Below are 15,199 nucleotides of genomic sequence, written 5' to 3'. Positions count from 1 at the left end.
TGACATTCGGTTTCGTTTAGTTCGACTATAGTCGACTAACTCAGATAACCGAAGGCGGCCCTGGGTTCATGAAAATGATTCACGGCTGGCCCGTGAGAAGCAGTTAATTTTATAGCTGGTCAGTGAAATGGGAGTGTTACTAAAAACTAGGCGCTACTAAAACGAAGAGCTATGCACTTTGAGGTATTAAAACTATGCATGACTAAAAAGAAGTCCGAAGATACTCGAAATCATCACTTGAGGCGCTCTGTACCACCACTGCCGCAAACGTAAATTGGTCGGTTTTCTCGGGTGCATATAGTCTTGGTTTTTAGTAGTGCTTCATTTTAGTAACACTTGTTGCTTAAATAAACGAATGACAAATTTCAAAATCAATCATATTTATTCTCATACAACAATTTTACAAAATGCCAGGTTTGTGCTCGAGAAATTATAACGTACGCTCCTCAAACACGTGGACTTTCAAAAACAACTAGTCCAACCACCATGGGTGTATAAACTATAAACGAGAGTTTATACGCCCATGGTCCAACCATAGACTCTAAAACAAAAAAGTCTATGGCCCAAACCATGGCTCCCCGCACTAAAACCAGAGATAAACCTGGCCAAATACTCTGGAAAGCGTAGGATTAAGTAATCAATCTGATTTACATTCTTACATCATTTTATTTTCACATGTCAAATTATTAGCTTATTTTCTCAAATTTTAAAAGCAATTTCATTTCTATTACTATGTATGAAATTGTACTAACTTAAAACAAAGTTACATGTAAGGTATTTAGAAGTCTTTACGATACATTTTCCACTACAGCTGATTTATACAATTTGCATCAATAGAAAAATAACAAAAATACACAAAGAATTATAAATTTGATCCAAAAAAAAACGAAAATTGGACTAGTCTGAAAGACTAAGATTATGAATTTGACAATTCATGAGGTGAATATAACCAACACTAATTGTTATATTTCATGAAATATGAATCTATAATGTCAACTTTTCAAATGACATCGATTGAGGACATCTCATTTATCAAGAAAAAGCTCAACTTTATTCGATAGGACCTTAATAAATCAATGTTTTATGAACAATTGACATCAACATGTCGTTTTATCTCTATAACAAGAATTATACCTTAATGACAGTACTGGAGGAAGTTCCTCAGTCATTTACAAAAACGTGACCTGTATTTCAAAAATATCTCCAACATAAAAACATTATAACTGTTATAAATATAGTATTTTGGAGGTTTTCTCTTCCATGCATTCAACAAGAGTATATAAATCGAGTATATAAATATTGTTCAACTGTCAATTTGAATAGAGCTAGGGCAATTACTAATAACTAATGGCTTTGCTTCAATTAAGTTAAGATTCAATAACTAACTTTTTGAGGTGCTTCTTGTGCAGATATTTCAGAACCCATATAGACATTGTTAAACCATGGTTTTAGAGTCCATAGCTAGCAAAATCTACTGATTAATACTGTTCATATATCCTCATTTATCAAGAGAATGCTCCTCTATTTTGCTACTCTATTTTCCATAATGGCCTTTATGAAAATAGTATTTTATGAACCATTGATGAGCACCTCAGTATGAATGACGAAACATGTATATCATTTTATTCTTACACAACAATTATACCCTGCTAAATGAGTTATTTAAAAAACAGTTCAACATAAAACCTACAAATTCACTCACTCTGGAAAGCGTTAGGTAAACTAATTAATCTTAGTTATTACAAGAAAACTGTAAAAACATTGCCAAAAATTTCCTCGTCTGAGAGATTTCTTTAATTATTTCACAAATGTTACATTTGAAACAAAGCAGGGTCTGATTTAAGCACTAATCCAATTGCCCGGGACAAGTATATTTTCATTAGGGCATGTAGGTTATCACAATCACTCGTCTACCACCGGGCTTGTGTAATTCTATGTCTCAAAGCTTTTAACCCACTAGATGCAAGGGATGATTGTGTCACAATCGGACTGCTCATGTAGGGCAAGTTGATTTTTGAGGGGGCAAGTGATATTACATATGCTTGCCCCAAGGTCTAGTGGCATTAATTCCTTAGATCAAACCCTGCAAACTATTATAAAGGTTTTTCTTCGTGATAATTCAAGATAAATCGAGTATCTTCACATAAATATGGTTTGACTGACGAAGCTACAGTAACTTCTTAATTGTATAATTCAACTTGATAGTAGATATAAATACAACTCTATATAAAGATCAGAAATTCTTCTTGTCCAGATATTACAGGCCCCACACAGACGCGGTTAAACTGGTAATCAAAACAAAGCTAGGACAATTGACCAATTAGCACTATATCCTCAAGTTATCAAGAAACTGCTGCTTCTATTCTATGCTCCTGCTATTTTTGAAAAGGCCTTAATTAAATCAGTATTTTATGAACCACTGAAAAGCACCACAGTGGAATTGTCGCTATAAAAATTAACAACTTAAAAGTTTCAACATGAATGATGAAAATGTACATCGTTTTATTCACAAATAATATCTCAATCGAGGAATCATCACGCAAGTTCTTAATTTCCAAACAGGCGAACTGTGTTACAATAACAGTCTCCAACCTAAGTTAAAACTCGATGTGAAAATCGACATATACGATTCAATTGTGAAATCAGTTACATGGGCCTTCGAAAATATATATCTATCAAATCAATACATCTACAATTCAGCAAATACTTAATATTTCTACATCAACACTGGCCTAACATTATGTTCTATGTTTCCTAACTATGTGATACCTACACGGACAAATAGCCATAGTTGACTATGTTTTACTATGGTAAAGTTTAAAGATTGAACTCACAATATCATGTTGAAACTATATCTCAGTTTAGGAGTTAACTCAACAGACCTACGAGTTCAAACTAGGCGCTCAATGCGACCATTGACCCCTAGTGACTAACCTAACTTGACTTCTCTATCAACCAAGGATCGAAGACCAATATCGTGAATTAATGGTGCTTAGCTTTTATTAGACTCTCACATTGCATTGAACAATATAAAATAATTTCCTTGAAAACACTATATCAGACTGGTTTGAAAAAGGGTGATAAGTAAAAAAATCAATACTTTACTACAGAAATCCACTATTGTCTTTGCCGCTCCTGGATCTCAGTGTTTATAAGATGCAGTGGCGGATCCAGAGGCATAATATGCCGAAGACACGAGATGTGCAATACGAGTGCCGAAGGCACGACGTGCCTACGGGAGGTTTGGGGGTCCTCCCCCGGATAATTTTGAAAAATTTAAAGGGCTGAGATGACATTTCCTGGGTTTTGGGAGAGAAAAATCCTGTTTTAATATGGGTACTTTTTTCCAAGGAATCAGCTAAGTCAAGTCCATCCATGAAATAAATAAAATGTTGTTAGAGGAAAAATGTTGACTACCGCATTAGCGGCAAGTGCGGTAGGCTAAATCCGCCACTGAGATGCACTATTGTTTATGCTGCTCCTAATAAGATACCCTATTGTCTTTACTGCTTTTAAAATAGTGCTTATCCTAAATCAGTGTTTATGAGATAATCCATTAGCTTTGTCGCTCGAATCAGTGTTTATAAGATTCACTATAGTCTCTGCTGATCCTGATAAAATATTTTATAGAAATCAAACACCGTTTGTAGAAGAATCCATCGTTGAGTGATTAATCCGTCGCTGGCTCCTAAACTTCTAATCTGGGCTTCTGCAGTTTTCATCAGCAAATGGGTCAATCAGTATTCATCTACTTGTAGATTTTCTGATGAGTAGTTGATCTCAAGCTGGGTTTTTTCTCATAGTTGATATTTAGCTGCAATAATTAAAAGAAGATATGCTATAATGACAAAATATTTCAATAAGAATTAATCGTAATCATTTCATGTATATCAAGTTACCTTTTATGATTGCTTGGTTCATTATCGGTGTGGATCATCTAAAGTTGTTGGGTTAATGAGTTCGATTCGTTGGCCTCATCTGTTCACTGTTCAAGTTGGTCGATTTTTGACGAGTAGTTGTTCTAAACTGGGTTTTTTTGCATAGTTGAAATTTAGCTGCAATAATTAAAAGAAGATATCCTGTAATGACAAAATATTTCAATAAGAATTAATCGTAATAATTCCATGTATATCAAGTTACCTTTTATGATTGCTGGTTTCGTTATCGGTGATTATCTTGTTAGTTGGTTGGTTATGAGTTTGATTCTAGTTGGCTGTGCGCCGTTCAAGTTGGTCGATTTTTGACGAGTAGTTGTTCTCAAGCTGGCTTTCTTCTTATATTTCAAATTTAGCTGCAATGATTAAAGAAGATATCCTGTATAGTAATGACAAAATATTTCAATAATAATTAATCGTTATAATTTCATGTATATCAAGTAACCTTTTATGATTGCTTGGTTCGTTATCGGTGTGGATCATCTAAAGTTGTTGGGTTAATGAGTTCGATCCTGTTGGCCCCATCTGTTCGCTGTTCAAGTTGGTGGATTTTGGACGAGTAGTTGTTCTCAAGCTGGGTTTTTTCTTATAGTTGAAATTTAGCTGCAATGATTAAAAGAAGATATCCTGTAATGACAAAATATTTCAATAAGAATTAATTGTAATAATTCCATGTATATCAAGTTACCTGATTGCAGGTTTCGTTATCGGTGATTATCTTGTTAGTTGTTTGGTTATGAGTTCGATTCTAGTTGGCTGTGCGCCGTTCAAGTTGGTCGATTTTGGACGAGTAGTTGTTCTCAAGCTGGCTTTCTTCTTATAGTTCAAATTTAGCTGCAATGATTAAAAGAAGATATCCCGTAATGACAAAATATTTCAATAAGAATAAATCGTAATAATTTCATGTATATCAAGTTACCTTTTATGATTACTGGGTTCATTATCGGTGTGGATCATCTAAAGTTGGTGGGTTAATGAGTTGGATCCTAGTTGGCTGTGTGCTGTTCAAGTTGGTCGATTTTTGACGAGTAGTTAATCTCAAACTGGGTTTTTTCGCATAGTTGAAATTTAGCTGCAATGATTAAAAGATGATATCCTGTAATGACAAAATATTTCAATAATAATTAATCGTTATAATTTCATGTATATCAAGTTACCTTTTATGATTGCTTGGTTCATTATCGGTGTGGATCATCTAAAGTTGTTGGGTTAATGAGTTCGATTCGTTGGCCTCATCTGTTCACTGTTCAAGTTGGTCGATTTTTGACGAGTAGTTGTTCTAAACTGGGTTTTTTTGCATAGTTGAAATTTAGCTGCAATAATTAAAAGAAGATATCCTGTAATGACAAAATATTTCAATAAGAATTAATCGTAATAATTCCATGTATATCAAGTTACCTTTTATGATTGCTGGTTTCGTTATCGGTGATTATCTTGTTAGTTGGTTGATTATGAGTTTGATTCTAGTTGGCTGTGCGCCGTTCAAGTTGGTCGATTTTTGACGAGTAGTTGTTCTCAAGCTGGCTTTCTTCTTATATTTCAAATTTAGCTGCAATGATTAAAGAAGATATCCTGTAATGACAAAATATTTCAATAATAATTAATCGTTATAATTTCATGTATATCAAGTAACCTTTTATGATTGCTTGGTTCGTTATCGGTGTGGATCATCTAAAGTTGTTGGGTTAATGAGTTCGATCCTGTTGGCCTCATCTGTTCGCTGTTCAAGTTGGTGGATTTTGGACGAGTAGTTGTTCTCAAGCTGGGTTTTTTCTTATAGTTGAAATTTAGCTGCAATGATTAAAAGAAGATATCCTGTAATGACAAAATATTTCAATAAGAATTAATTGTAATAATTCCATGTATATCAAGTTACCTGATTGCAGGTTTCGTTATCGGTGATTATCTTGTTAGTTGTTTGGTTATGAGTTCGATTCTAGTTGGCTGTGCGCCGTTCAAGTTGGTCGATTTTGGACGAGTAGTTGTTCTCAAGCTGGCTTTCTTCTTATAGTTCAAATTTAGCTGCAATGATTAAAAGAAGATATCCCGTAATGACAAAATATTTCAATAAGAATAAATCGTAATAATTTCATGTATATCAAGTTACCTTTTATGATTACTGGGTTCATTATCGGTGTGGATCATCTAAAGTTGGTGGGTTAATGAGTTGGATCCTAGTTGGCTGTGTGCTGTTCAAGTTGGTCGATTTTTGACGAGTAGTTAATCTCAAACTGGGTTTTTTCGCATAGTTGAAATTTAGCTGCAATGATTAAAAGATGATATCCTGTAATGACAAAATATTTCAATAATAATTAATCGTTATAATTTCATGTATATCAAGTAACCTTTTATGATTGCTTGGTTCGTTATCGGTGTGGATCATCTAAAGTTGTTGGGTTAATGAGTTCGATTCTGTTGGCCTCATCTGTTCGCTGTTCAAGTTGGTGGATTTTGGACGAGTAGTTGTTCTCAAGCTGAGTTTTTTCTTATAGTTGAAATTTAGCTGCAAAGAAGATATCCTGTAATGACAAAATATTTCAATAAGAATAAATCGTAATAATTTCATGTATATCAAGTTACCTTTTATAATTGTTGGGTTCGTTATCGGCGATTATCTTATTAGTTGGTGGGTTAATGAGTTCGATTCTGTTGGCCTCATCTGTGCACTGTTCCAGTTGGTCGATTTTTGACGAGTAGTTGATCTCAAGCTGGGTTTTTCGCATAGTTGAAATTTAGCTGCAATGATTAAAAGAAGATATCCTGCAATGACAAAATATTTCATTTAGAATTTATCATAATAATTTCCATAAATAATATACCTAGAATAGCCTACTCGGTTATATTCGTAACACCGAACAAATTATAAGCGAACATCCGATACCTAGTCGAATGAAATGCTCGCCATTTTGTTTTGGGTTCCACATTGCGTTTTCCCAATGGGCTTTCCCAATTACATCAGAAGTTCCCGGAATTTTCGGTATATCCAACAAACAGCCAATCACATTCAATGTAGCTCAGGTAACAAGGTCAACTCAGATAAATAGAAGCGAGAAAATTTTGGGGGTTCGTAAAGTGAGGACCCGTAGGTCGAAAAGTACATCGAGATGAGTCGCAAAAAAAACGGCAACACTTCCAGGAAGGATTGAACTTATATATATTTCAATTCCAAGTATGCAAATTCTCATATATGAAAACGTGCCATTAGTGCTAAAAAGCAGGGTTTTTACGTGTTTTTCAAGAATAAGTCCCCTTAAAATAATTTGATCACTATGAAATTTTTGTGGGCTCGAGAACTCATTATAAGACAAACCATGACACCAAAAATCAACAGTATTGGTTCAACAGCCAATGTTTGTGCCTTGTTGACACACCGGTACTCTATTCATTTTCAATGAAAACTGCTTCTCCAGACCATTTGCATAGGCAAACCTACGGTTCGCCAAAAATCAACTTACATTTCAAGTTTGCTGGGTTCAGTATCGGTTAAAATGTTCCAAGTTTGTATCAAATATCAAATTACCTTTTATGATGGCTGGGTTCATTATCGGAGGATCTCTTAAGTTGGTTGGTTGAGTTTCATCCAAATTGGCCCCTTCTGCGCACTGTTCTCTAATCGGCAGATCTTAGATGATGAGCTCTCGTTTGACTTTTTGAGTTGGTGTCCCTTACGATCATGACACACCTGCCAGGAGCGAAACAGGTGGGAATCGAAGTACAGATATAGTTGTGTGATCGTCGGTCGATTTTACATCATTTTTTTCGATAATTTTACAATATTTGGTCTTTTTTTCATATAAGTAGTCCGAAAGTTTACAAGGTTGAAGATAATTTTGTCTAATTTTTTTTCTCGAAATCGAAGTACAGATATAGTTGTGTGATCGTCGGTCGATTTTACTTAATCTTTTCTCAAAATCGAAGTACTTCTTTGTCTTCTTGGGCTTCGTCGAAGCTGAAATTGCGTAAAAGAAAAACATTTTGTAGTCACACATTTCTTCATCATTAATCCTAATTTACATGGGTATCAACTTAACTTTCAAGATTGCCGAGTTCAGTATTTTTTTCGCCATCTTCTGTTGTCACCTTCTAGCATCTTCTTCTTCAACTTCTTGGGAGTCCTGAAATGAAGAAAAAAGAGAAGAGCGATGAAAACCTGGTATGGAACAAAACTAATGTTCGAAAGCTTTTCAGCTCTCCGTCGCCAGCCACATGCCGAGAACACCAGACAATGAGCCAACTCAATCAGAACTCAATCAAATGCTTTGAAATCAATTTGATTTGAGTTCCGTTCTATGCATTTAATGCTTCAATTTATTGATATCATTGATAAATTTAGATTGTTAACATGTTCTTAACTTTATTTTCAGTGTATAGTAAACCGGCAATCGAGTTCAGTAACTTTCGACATTTCGTCTATAAAATGCAAAGTTTTCATTTTCTATGGGACCTATGACGGGACACGTATCCCAGGTCATCTCACGGGCGAATGCTGCACTGCTGCAGTTTAACCTGTTTCCGTTTCATTTATTCATTCGATCGTCGTTATTCATTCGGCGGCGGCCAGGGCCTAAATTAGACGAGTATATGTTGTTTTTTTATGTTGCATTAGGTAAGTGGACTTATTAGGAATTTGTAGAAGGCTATGTCATTGTTGTGCAAATATCTGATTGATCGGTGGTCCCATTCCTGACTCGACTGTGGTTTGTGAAAATATCCGATCCGGATCGTGAAACTGAAACACTCAAAGTCAAACAGTTTCAAACTAAACCACGACGACGGCACAGACAGGTTTACTGACTAATCGGTCGATAGGTATGTTACTTCAACAGACAACAGTTCGTAACTTTGTCTTCATTATTAATAATCCAATCTGGGTAGATTCAAAATGTCATCAGCAATTCATACATTGCCAGGCATTGGTTAATTTTAAGTCTTCACCAGAAAGATTGTAGCCTGGATTCTGTCATTCTGTAGATTGCGTCAATCACGAGAGGTGCACTTTTACCCCAATCTGTTTCAAGTAAGATAATTCGGAGAATTTCTGCGTTAAACCAAGTGGTTCGAGGAATATTTAAGATTGTTAAATCGTGCGATCAATCCAAAATAATCGGCAAAATCCGTCTGTATCGCACCTAGGGCTTTTACCAAGGAGGGCTTTTGGGAAAGATTGGAACCTGGGCCCAGTTTCATGAAAAAGTTTAAGCCTAAAACGGTTAAGTTTGAATTGTCGTCCTCATTGAAAATGTGAAGGCATCAATGGCAATAATAATAAAGATTTGAATTCTTTTTTGCGAGACCAAGCCGTGAACTAACTACTGAATATTGTTATTGATAACAATTTGGTAGTCTGGGTTCGAATCCCGCTCTATGCTCCTTTTTTTCTCTAACTCTGTTCTAAACACTTTCCTCGAATTTTCTCACACGTCGCTACGCATGTGCAGTGTCAATTAGCCAATCAGAACGAGCCATTGGCAAAATAGCGTTAACAGGAATAATACCGCATTGGCAAAATATCACCTACCTAAAAAACTAAATAGCCTAAGACTTCCTTCTTTTTTGAAGTATTTCATAATTCATTTTGATTTTCTCTTTTTTACAGTTAAGAAGAAACAAGTCCAATTGAGATAAAGCAAGCATGAAATTCAAAAGAATCCTTCAAGGGGAACAAGCATTAGTATTTAATCACCTCGGTGAAGGACGCCTTATCAAAGGCCCACACCGGGTAAAGTTGATTTAGGAGCAACTGAACATAATTATTATATATGATTACTCTTGCACGCAGTGACGCTTATTTAGATAATCAATTAGAACGGCGTTTTCTCTTATTGCGCAGATTTTTCTGTTTCGGCAACGTCTAGTGAAATTACGAAGGCACACGTGTACTCCTGACCAGTATATGGTTATCAAGAATAAAGATGGCGTCTTGTCTCACTTACCCGGGTAAAACTTCGGAAAATTTAATGTACATTATCGAAACGGCTGCAGTTAAGCTATCCTTAAGGGTTGAGATGCATCTGAAAAATGTGAAAATTTAGGAAATTAGCCTATGTGACGATTTGTATACCCTAATTACAGGCTGAAATTGTTGCATTGTCTATAACATGTTTAACTTCTTATGCAATTCTTCCATAAAACCTCCTCAAAAATGAAGAAATGGTTTCGGGTATATATCCCTTTTGAAAAAAGCTTTGAAAAACTCTGTTTTTGGTATGGAAAAATGTGAAAATCCTCTTTTTGGTACGAAGAAATGTAAAATATCCTATTTTGTGAAGAAATCTGAAGAAAGGATCAAATGGCTATGCGAAAAATGTGAAAATTGTTGAATCTTGCATCTCATCGCTGTAATCAGTAACTCTCTAGTGCCACATAGCAGGAAAGTGACCTTAACTGGAGTTAGTTAATGGTTCTGGTTTAACCCTTTCAGTGCCGACTAATTAATACCCTATAGTGCTGGAGATAATTTGAAAATTTTAAAAAATTCCACCCTAGTGTTTTGAATAAAGGTAATACCACTATAGTGCATCTATACAACTGCGCAGTGTATTGTTAGTTACTAGTATTTCGCTACGTTTGACAGGTGCTGCCATTTTTCAAGACAGATAATTACTAATTACATCAATACACCGCAGTGCGGTGTACTAGCGAAATCTATCACTGATTTATGTGTAGACGCACTGAAATGGTTAAACATATTTTTGCGTTTTGATCTTAGTTCAACGATCATGTTTTGTGTGTGTTTATTTTTTTTCAGCCCTTGTGATCTTTATGAAAACCCTTTGGCGTATGACTATATTATCGTGCAAGACGCTACAAAAATCGACGCCAATCATTTGATCGTCGTTTACAAAAAAGTGAAAGATAACGTAGAACGTCGTATTGTACAAGGACCAACTGTCTTCATTCCTACAGCTGAAGAATGGTAATCACCAGTAGATCATTTATTCCAATGTCCTCGTTAGATCGAAGTAATCAGTGGATGTGAAAATTGTGAATATTCTAAAAGTTGTATAATTCCTGTGAGAAAGTTTTTTTAAAGTTTAAAATTAGGAAATTTTGATGCGCTTTTCTGCAGAATATTCTCTTCAGTTTTACATCAAGGAGCATAAATGCTTGAATACAAACATCATTTGAGTTCCTCTTAATTTAGGCTCATTTTTTTCAAACTTGATTTTATAGTCATCACGGTGACCAAGCTCTGTTTTGCCATTGTTAAAGCCAAGGCTAAAGTTTCTCACAAAATTCGATGTTAAGAATATTCATAATTTGAAGATTTTGATAGAAATCCAGGTTTTTTAGGAGTGAAAAAAGTAGAAATGTTGATGTGAATATTCCACTATGCACTGAGCTGTTAATGATGCTTTCAGTGTTGCTTTAAAGATCGACTTGTTTCCTCTTGTTTTGTAGGCTGCATGAATTTCAGTGGCATGGCGCCGATCCAGCAATGAAATCTAGAATGATTCCCGGCAGTCGGACATTTCAGAAACTTACTACCATTCCTGAAAACTTCTATTATGATGTAAGGGAATTCGAATGTTCAACTAATTCAGAAACTACTGACCGTATGAAAAACTATAACTATGCCGTAGAATTCAATTACTAGTAATAAGTATATCTGGGGCGGATCTAGAAAGATTGGAAGGATGGGGTCCAGAAGGAAGGCCACTAGCGGGTGCCTCTATTAGGGTTCGATATTTTTGAAGAAATACACCCTTAAGGATGCAAATTCTGAGAGATCAGTGTCAAATTGGCAGGTTTTAACTATCTCTGTCTTGACGAAAAGTACCGTAAAAGACAGCGGTCCGAGACCACCCCTTAAATCCGCCCCTAGTATATACTTCAGAATATCTACCTAGAATTTCTTTTTGTATTTTTTTTTCTTTATGAAAGGTGCGCGATGTTCGAACAGTGGATGATACTATGATTACAGTAAAACTGATGTTATTTTACGAAATGAAAGACATCATTAAAATGGTAACTACGGAGTATTGATTCTCCTTGCTCATAATTAACACATATTTATATCTGAACCAGTTGATGAAACACTATTCCGTGTTGTGACCATAGAGAATCCCACGAAAGAAAGATAAAGTCTGAAAAGTTTTTCTTTCAGCTATAAATCTATTTATCCCATGTTTCGACATCATAATTCTCTGTACTGATATCTGAACGTTTTAGTGCTATTAACCACATTGTGAATATTTATTTGATTACAAAATGATCGACTATCATTTTGTTTTTAGTTAGAAGCAACTCATGATCCAATAGCAGACATGATCAAGTGAGTAAAAGCAATTGCTATTCCTTCTACATATGGGTCTTAACCATCAACCAGTTTGACCTAAACTGCCTTTCTGGTTGAACCACAAAACATTTGTTGACATGTTAGTACTGTGGTTTCTGGTCATTTTCATGGATGAAAAATCTTAAGTTGAAAATCTTAAATCAGAACGTTGCAAATTTGCAAACCAAACCAGACAGGAAAAAAATGCCATGTAACAAAGTAGTGGGTTTAAGATATTCAGATTCCCTAATTGACTTGTGTTTATTTTGATAGCGCTGTTTGTGCTGATGTTGTGGCTGTTGTTGGCAAACTTAGCTTCCAAGATTTCCTCAAGAATACGTCCAAATTCAGCCAATTAGAAACATTCCCGCAACTGTTACAAAGATGTGAACGAATTGGGTTCGACATCAATAAAGTTGTCTACACTGGTTACCATTCCAGCGACCAGTTACAGGTATGTACATAATGTCGTTGGTTATCATTTCACGGATCACAGGACGATTCCAGGATCTCTAGTTTCATGGTTCTGTGTTCAGATGTGACTTGTAATCCATTGAAAGTGAACTAATTATAACTCAAGAGTTAACCCTAACTCTCAAATGTTGAAATGAATCCAGGATGTGGAATTCCCCTTTACATTGCGCTGAATATGGTGAAAACTGCATGATGCGTCAGTTCTACCTAAAAATGCTTTAACACCCATCTACAGGCTTCTATTCTAAAAAAAATCTGTCGGTTCCTGCTCCGAATTCAACTCTTGCAGCATATACTCCATTCTTTAAACTATACATTTAGAATCACCCACTTTCATTACAAGATCCACGTCAAAAACCTTTAAAAATTACATGGGCATGATTAGTGTAAGATCGATGATTTTATTTTTAAGGCGATGCAAGATCGAGCTGTCCAATCGCGTACGCAGTTGAGATTAAACGCAGAAATTCAGGAACAAGAATTGAAAGTGAAAGATTTTAAAACGAATCGCGAGCAAGCGCGAACTACAGCAAGTATGTTTTCAAATGTCTCAAGATATCTCGTGGTTCGTCTGTTCTGTGAACGAACATTGTCACGAGTTATCTTGTAACTGATCCTTCTTGTGTACTGTTTGATATTATGCAATTGAATGTCATTGGCTGGCAGTGTGAACAATCTCTGCTTCATTCTCAATGCTCGTTGGACAATTTAGAACATTTATTGTTGTAGAACAAGATATTGAGAAAAGTCGTCAGGCACACGACCAATCACTGCAATTAATGAAACAAAGCCACCAGGATGAGATTCGTCTCAGTGAAAATACAGAACTCATTAAAAGACTAGATATCCAACAAGAATTCAATCTTAGTAAGTGTTGTACTCTGGATTAATATACTAGCATAACACTCCTATAGTTTACACTTATATATATATGTATGTCATTTTCAGAATGTGAAAAAATGGAGAATGAAGCAAAGATGGAATTTCTGTCAAAATTATCAGATTTGGGGGTCGACCTAACGATGTATTTACTCAGTCAACAGGAGGCACCGGTGGCTGAGGAAATACAGCTTGTTCCACCTCCTAAAGATGGCTTATGATTACAGACGATTTGGTCGTTATTGATCTTATCGTTTTGTGTTTTTTATTGCCTGAATCTTAACATTCAGCAGATGTTTTGAAAGTTCAGTGAAAGTGAAGATATCATTTCTGCTGTTCTTAAAATCAATGTTTGTCCACACTTTGCTCAATGAAACCAATAGATAAGAATTAGATTTCACGTCAAACATTTTGTATGTCTATGTAATCATGAATGAAATTCTAGAAGAATCCATTCGATTAAAAGCTTCCAGGGCTACGTAAACGATATCAAAGTTAAATGTTGGATATTTGTTTTCATTCAATCAATGTGATATATAAATATTCATTACTGTAATTACTAAGTTTGAATGCAAAATCTAAGGTATAATAACAGCTAACATAGATTTATTTACTACTTGTATTAATTAGTACGATTTTATTACAACGAATTTCAGGGGACGGGAGAATTTGATCATCTTTAAAACGATGACCTCTTTATTCTAGTCATTGTAAAGCAGCTCGTTTTATGTATATTAGTAGATCAACCTTCCTTTCATCGGACAGCTGGCCGTATTTATACATGTATTCCAGTTCCACACTTTATATTTACACTCTTCCTGGTACATGGACCTACGTTATGTACACTTGAGTTATATTCTGCCTTCGTTGATCTATAGTAACCACTTAAGTCTTTTTCTAATTTTGTAAAATCTATTACCGGTTCATGCGTGTAATTTTGACTTTCTTAATTGAACTTGTATATGGAATCATGTGTTCTAAAATGTACCATATACTAGACAAATTCATCGACTTATGAAATGCATTTGTTTTATTTTGTTTGCTTGTTAAAATTTATATACTTTAACTTACAACATTGTCTACGTGAATATGTATAAATTCAACCAACGTATGTTAATAACATTGGTGCTTGATTTGTATACACTCTCTGTATTTGTGAGTGATGTTTTTAAGTCTTGAATATCAAAAATATACTTAGGCTAAAAAAAATTGATACCTTGTTTTCCGCTCTGCTGAGCTTAAATGTTGATCCGGCCGGCCGCCTATCTACCCTATACATTACTTTTTTTTAAATCGTGATCATTTGTACCATAACAGACCCGGCCGCTATAGAAATGAAATGTTTACAAATTTTATCATATTTTACAAAAATTACCCGGCCGCTGCGGAGAAACAAGGTATGATTTTTGTTTAGCCTTATCTGTACATCCAAACTTTCTTTTCACTTCAATGATCAACTCCTAATGGTGACACTTCTTGCTTGAGGCCGCATATTGATCATTCCCGATTGATCTTTCATGGATCAAGTTATCCTATAGATTACCATCGACGTAAATACAACACCCTGTCCAGAAAGGAGATCGCAATCTCGCAGAAAAATCGAAATAATCAACATTTGAAGTGTATTATATAT

At 35.1% G+C, this 15,199-nt stretch overlaps 1 protein-coding gene and 1 long non-coding RNA gene across 3 annotated transcripts; one reads left to right on the top strand and one right to left on the bottom strand.

Annotated features, from left to right (window-relative positions):
* Window positions 1-383: 383 nt before the first annotated feature.
* Window positions 384-8,276, bottom strand: LOC141907211 (uncharacterized). 2 transcript variants are annotated; one of them, XR_012619464.1, is made up of 14 exons: window positions 7,456-8,276; window positions 6,516-6,671; window positions 6,281-6,438; window positions 6,043-6,195; window positions 5,812-5,957; window positions 5,569-5,726; window positions 5,334-5,484; window positions 5,093-5,248; window positions 4,855-5,007; window positions 4,624-4,769; window positions 4,381-4,538; window positions 4,141-4,291; window positions 3,900-4,055; window positions 384-3,814 (listed from the first exon to the last, which is right to left on the bottom strand). It is a non-coding gene; the product is annotated as an uncharacterized LOC141907211 (long non-coding RNA). The 2 variants fall into 2 exon arrangements; XR_012619465.1 differs by lacking the exons at window positions 5,093-5,248; window positions 5,334-5,484.
* Window positions 8,277-8,440: 164 nt separating this feature from the next.
* LOC141906945 (uncharacterized) lies at window positions 8,441-14,999 on the top strand. Its single transcript, XM_074796444.1, has 11 exons — window positions 8,441-8,541; window positions 9,532-9,654; window positions 9,766-9,872; window positions 10,684-10,851; window positions 11,337-11,448; window positions 11,820-11,903; window positions 12,173-12,210; window positions 12,487-12,667; window positions 13,100-13,220; window positions 13,417-13,554; window positions 13,636-14,999. The coding sequence occupies exons 2-11, from the start codon at window positions 9,568-9,570 to the stop codon at window positions 13,785-13,787; spliced, it is 1,188 nt and encodes a 395-aa protein (XP_074652545.1). The 5' UTR covers window positions 8,441-8,541; window positions 9,532-9,567; the 3' UTR covers window positions 13,788-14,999.
* Window positions 15,000-15,199: the final 200 nt, after the last annotated feature.

The sequence above is a fragment of the Tubulanus polymorphus genome, chromosome 6, assembly GCF_964204645.1.
Source record: "Tubulanus polymorphus chromosome 6, tnTubPoly1.2, whole genome shotgun sequence".
Taxonomy (NCBI): domain Eukaryota; kingdom Metazoa; phylum Nemertea; class Palaeonemertea; order Tubulaniformes; family Tubulanidae; genus Tubulanus; species Tubulanus polymorphus.
The sequence above is the reverse complement of the archived record's forward strand: the minus strand, read 5'-3'. Positions and strand labels throughout refer to the sequence as shown.